General features: G+C 52.5%; 2 protein-coding genes across 2 annotated transcripts; both read right to left on the minus strand.

Annotated features, from left to right (window-relative positions):
* Positions 1-464: 464 nt before the first annotated feature.
* Positions 465-1,615, minus strand: LAESUDRAFT_667857 (uncharacterized protein; the record flags this gene model as incomplete). The annotated part of the gene is made up of 3 exons (XM_040905336.1): positions 465-726; positions 829-1,205; positions 1,289-1,615. The coding sequence occupies 3 exons, from the start codon at positions 1,613-1,615 to the stop codon at positions 465-467; spliced, it is 966 nt and encodes a 321-aa protein (XP_040757299.1).
* A 313-nt stretch (positions 1,616-1,928) lies between these two features.
* On the minus strand, positions 1,929-2,952 carry LAESUDRAFT_775008 (uncharacterized protein; the record flags this gene model as incomplete). Its single annotated transcript, XM_040913821.1, has 1 exon — positions 1,929-2,952. A coding segment is annotated over one exon (690 nt), but the record flags the coding sequence as incomplete, so codon positions are not given.
* Positions 2,953-2,978: the final 26 nt, after the last annotated feature.

The raw sequence follows: 2,978 nt of genomic DNA on the forward strand, positions 1-2,978 counted from the left end.
TCCATTAGCATACTGCATATTCGCGGTTAACTGTCCTCATTGATAAAGACCAAGTAGTGGCTCTCACTGTAATAGTTCCAACTAATTGATGGTGAGCAATCATTTTGAGGATCAGTCAAATCACCTACCGCCATTTTCATGCACATATATAGCAGGTGGGCGGCGTTGCAAAACATCCTCAATGTCGTCATATGGTGTGTTCTTTGTATCATTATAGCAGCCATTCAGTTCAGCATCATCTGGCAGAAATGCAGCATCAACTTACTTGCATGATATCAAATACTTCTTCATCATCCACCATTGCAATATCCGCATGTGAATGCTACACCAGCCCGACTGGATTAATCAATCTGCGCTAAGAGAATAACAACACTCATACCTCCAGAATGTAGTCAAGCAATAATTGTGCTGGTTCATATGGCTAGTACACAATGTTTAGCCAAGGTTCCTGTGGCAATAGAAGCTCAACGTACCTTGTCAAGGTCTGGAATGCATTCTATCTCGCCTTGATCGTCATTGCTTGTGGAGTCGTTGAGTGAATGCTTCGCATCTTGATTAACTGGCAACATGGTGGCATCTAAATCATCATCCTGGCCATCATCAAGCTTGTTGGGAACTGCAGCCGCCTTGAGTTGTCTTGGACGGAACATCGAACGCGGTTTCATTTTATAGTAGTGCAAGAAAATGCACTGATCCGGCGTCCGTGACTGTTCTCGCGACTCGTTACTAGCCCCCGCATGTGGCCCTACTCGCGAAGCGGTTTGCCTCTGTCTGCGTCGTTCGCGCCGCGAGGCCGGCCGCTGTTCTGCTTGCTCTGTGCCACTTGACGCATCATTGACGGATGTCGGCCCATACCTCCAAGGTATGGCGATATCTTGGGCACGGGAGAATGAAAATGAGCCGCCTGCATGCGCCATCGCTTCTGCGGTAAGCCCAACTTTGATCGAACGTTGGCCCCCTGTGAATGCTCCCAGAGCCCACTCCGTTGTCTTGACCCACCCAGAAACGAAGAGGATATCTTCCGCCGCGAGGTCCATGTCACAGCCTTTGGCGTCTTGAGCAAACACATGCCAGATTGGTATGTTATGCAGCAAGTACGTGGATAGACTTTTGCGCTGTAAGAGCTGCTGCTGACTCGCGGATTCCTTTAGAACTAAGAATGCTCCCTGGCGGTCCACGCAGTTAAAATGAAATGAACCTCCCGCCTCTCGACTGTGATATAGGGAATATGGTTTAGTGTGAACGTCAGAGACCATTTCAATAATCACCGTCACGGTACTACTCACACGCCGACCTCAGCATCGACCTTCGCGGTGGTGACAGTCTTGCTGCACACCGCACCAGCATTGATCGCGTTGCTGCGCTCATTTATATCCCGTGGCTTGAGAATTAACCGCTCAAAATCGTCCGGTACGCCATAGACGTTGTTGACTTCATCATCGGCTGGACGAGTAGCATTGAACAGACGGATGAATGCACCGCCCTGCAGGAACCCGACGTCCCCGATGAGGACTTCACCATATTTGGAGTCAGGCTCGGGATACCACAGAGGCAACCCGTACCCGCATCGAAATAACTCTTTGGCGTAGATGTCGTAGTGTGCAACGGTTGGCATGATGAGCTGCGAGTAGTTCGCTAATGTGATGGAATCCAAAGCTCAAGTCCTGATATATGGACGTGCGCTCGGCCGCCAGAGGCAGTACAGCACGATGCATGTTCGAGACTGTGATGGAGCTCGGCGTGAACTGGTATCTCGACATGCTGCTTGCACATGCTATGGCATGACCATCCAATTGTACAGCTCAATTCAGCGGCCGATACGTGCGAATATTTGGAACAGACCACCGGATTCTGTGCTTCCTTGATAGTGATCGATTCCTTTCATGTGGTTGGTCAACAAGAGGACTCAAGAGGAACATGCGGCAGGCACGAGTACACAGGTTCAATTCAACATATACAGAAGTCGTGCGAATGGAATGGAACATCAGGAATTTCCCGACATCTGTGAGGACTTGATCACTTTTACAAGTATGTTGCACGAGAAAGAAGATACTAGACATAGCCATGAAAGTACGACAGGTACGAGTACGCTCCAACTAACAATGACGACCAACAATCATGATGCACAACGACACAAGAACAGAGACATAACAATGCGTAGTGTACAGTGCGAGTTCCAGTCCATTGCCTTCCTATTTCCATTCCATCCAACCAATTGAGAACACACGGAACAATAAAGCACCAGTAGGACGCAGAGCCTTCTCAAGCCATCGCCTGCACCGCGCTCCCCCTCAACCACCGACTACTCTTCTCCCTCTTGATCATCCCAGACTCCCTCCTCTTCCCGCCCTCACCAACCCCCATCCCCATTCCCGCCCGAGCCCGACTCCACAGTCTACTCATCCTCGACCCTCCACCAACACCCGCCCCCACACCCGCCTCGCCGTCCTGCTCCGGCGTGATATGCATGAACGATACCATCCCCTCATCCACGTTCGGTGGCGTCCGCGGAGGTTGCGGAGCCTCCCGCGGGCTCTGGAAGAACGTCGGTGGCGCGAGCTTTGTGGGAAGCGACGTGGACGTGGGTAGCAGAGGAGGGTGCGGCAGCGCGGGGGGGTTATCGCGTCGCACGGGGCGCCGGATGAACGGCACACTTTTGGCTTTCCGCAGTGGAGACTCGGGGCGCGCGCCTGTGGCGACAGCGGTATGAACAGCCTCAGCGCCGCCATCGTGATGGGCATCAGACTTGTGGACGCTCACTGCGCCAGACTCCCGTTGAGCGTATGCTTGGAGACGATCAAAGGTAGCAGTGACATCTCCCGTCCTCTTCTCACCGTGCGCAGCATTGACATCCACCTTTGCGTTAGAAAGCGATGCCGATCTCTGCCTTTGCCTTTCCTTCCGTGACTTCTCAAAGTCGAACTGCGGCAACTGTGGCCTCGTCGGCGGGGCCACGTTTGGGTCGTCCGCGACGGGCG

This window comes from Laetiporus sulphureus (assembly GCF_001632365.1).
Source record: "Laetiporus sulphureus 93-53 unplaced genomic scaffold LAESUscaffold_181, whole genome shotgun sequence".
In the NCBI taxonomy this organism is placed as follows: Eukaryota; Fungi; Basidiomycota; class Agaricomycetes; order Polyporales; family Laetiporaceae; genus Laetiporus; species Laetiporus sulphureus.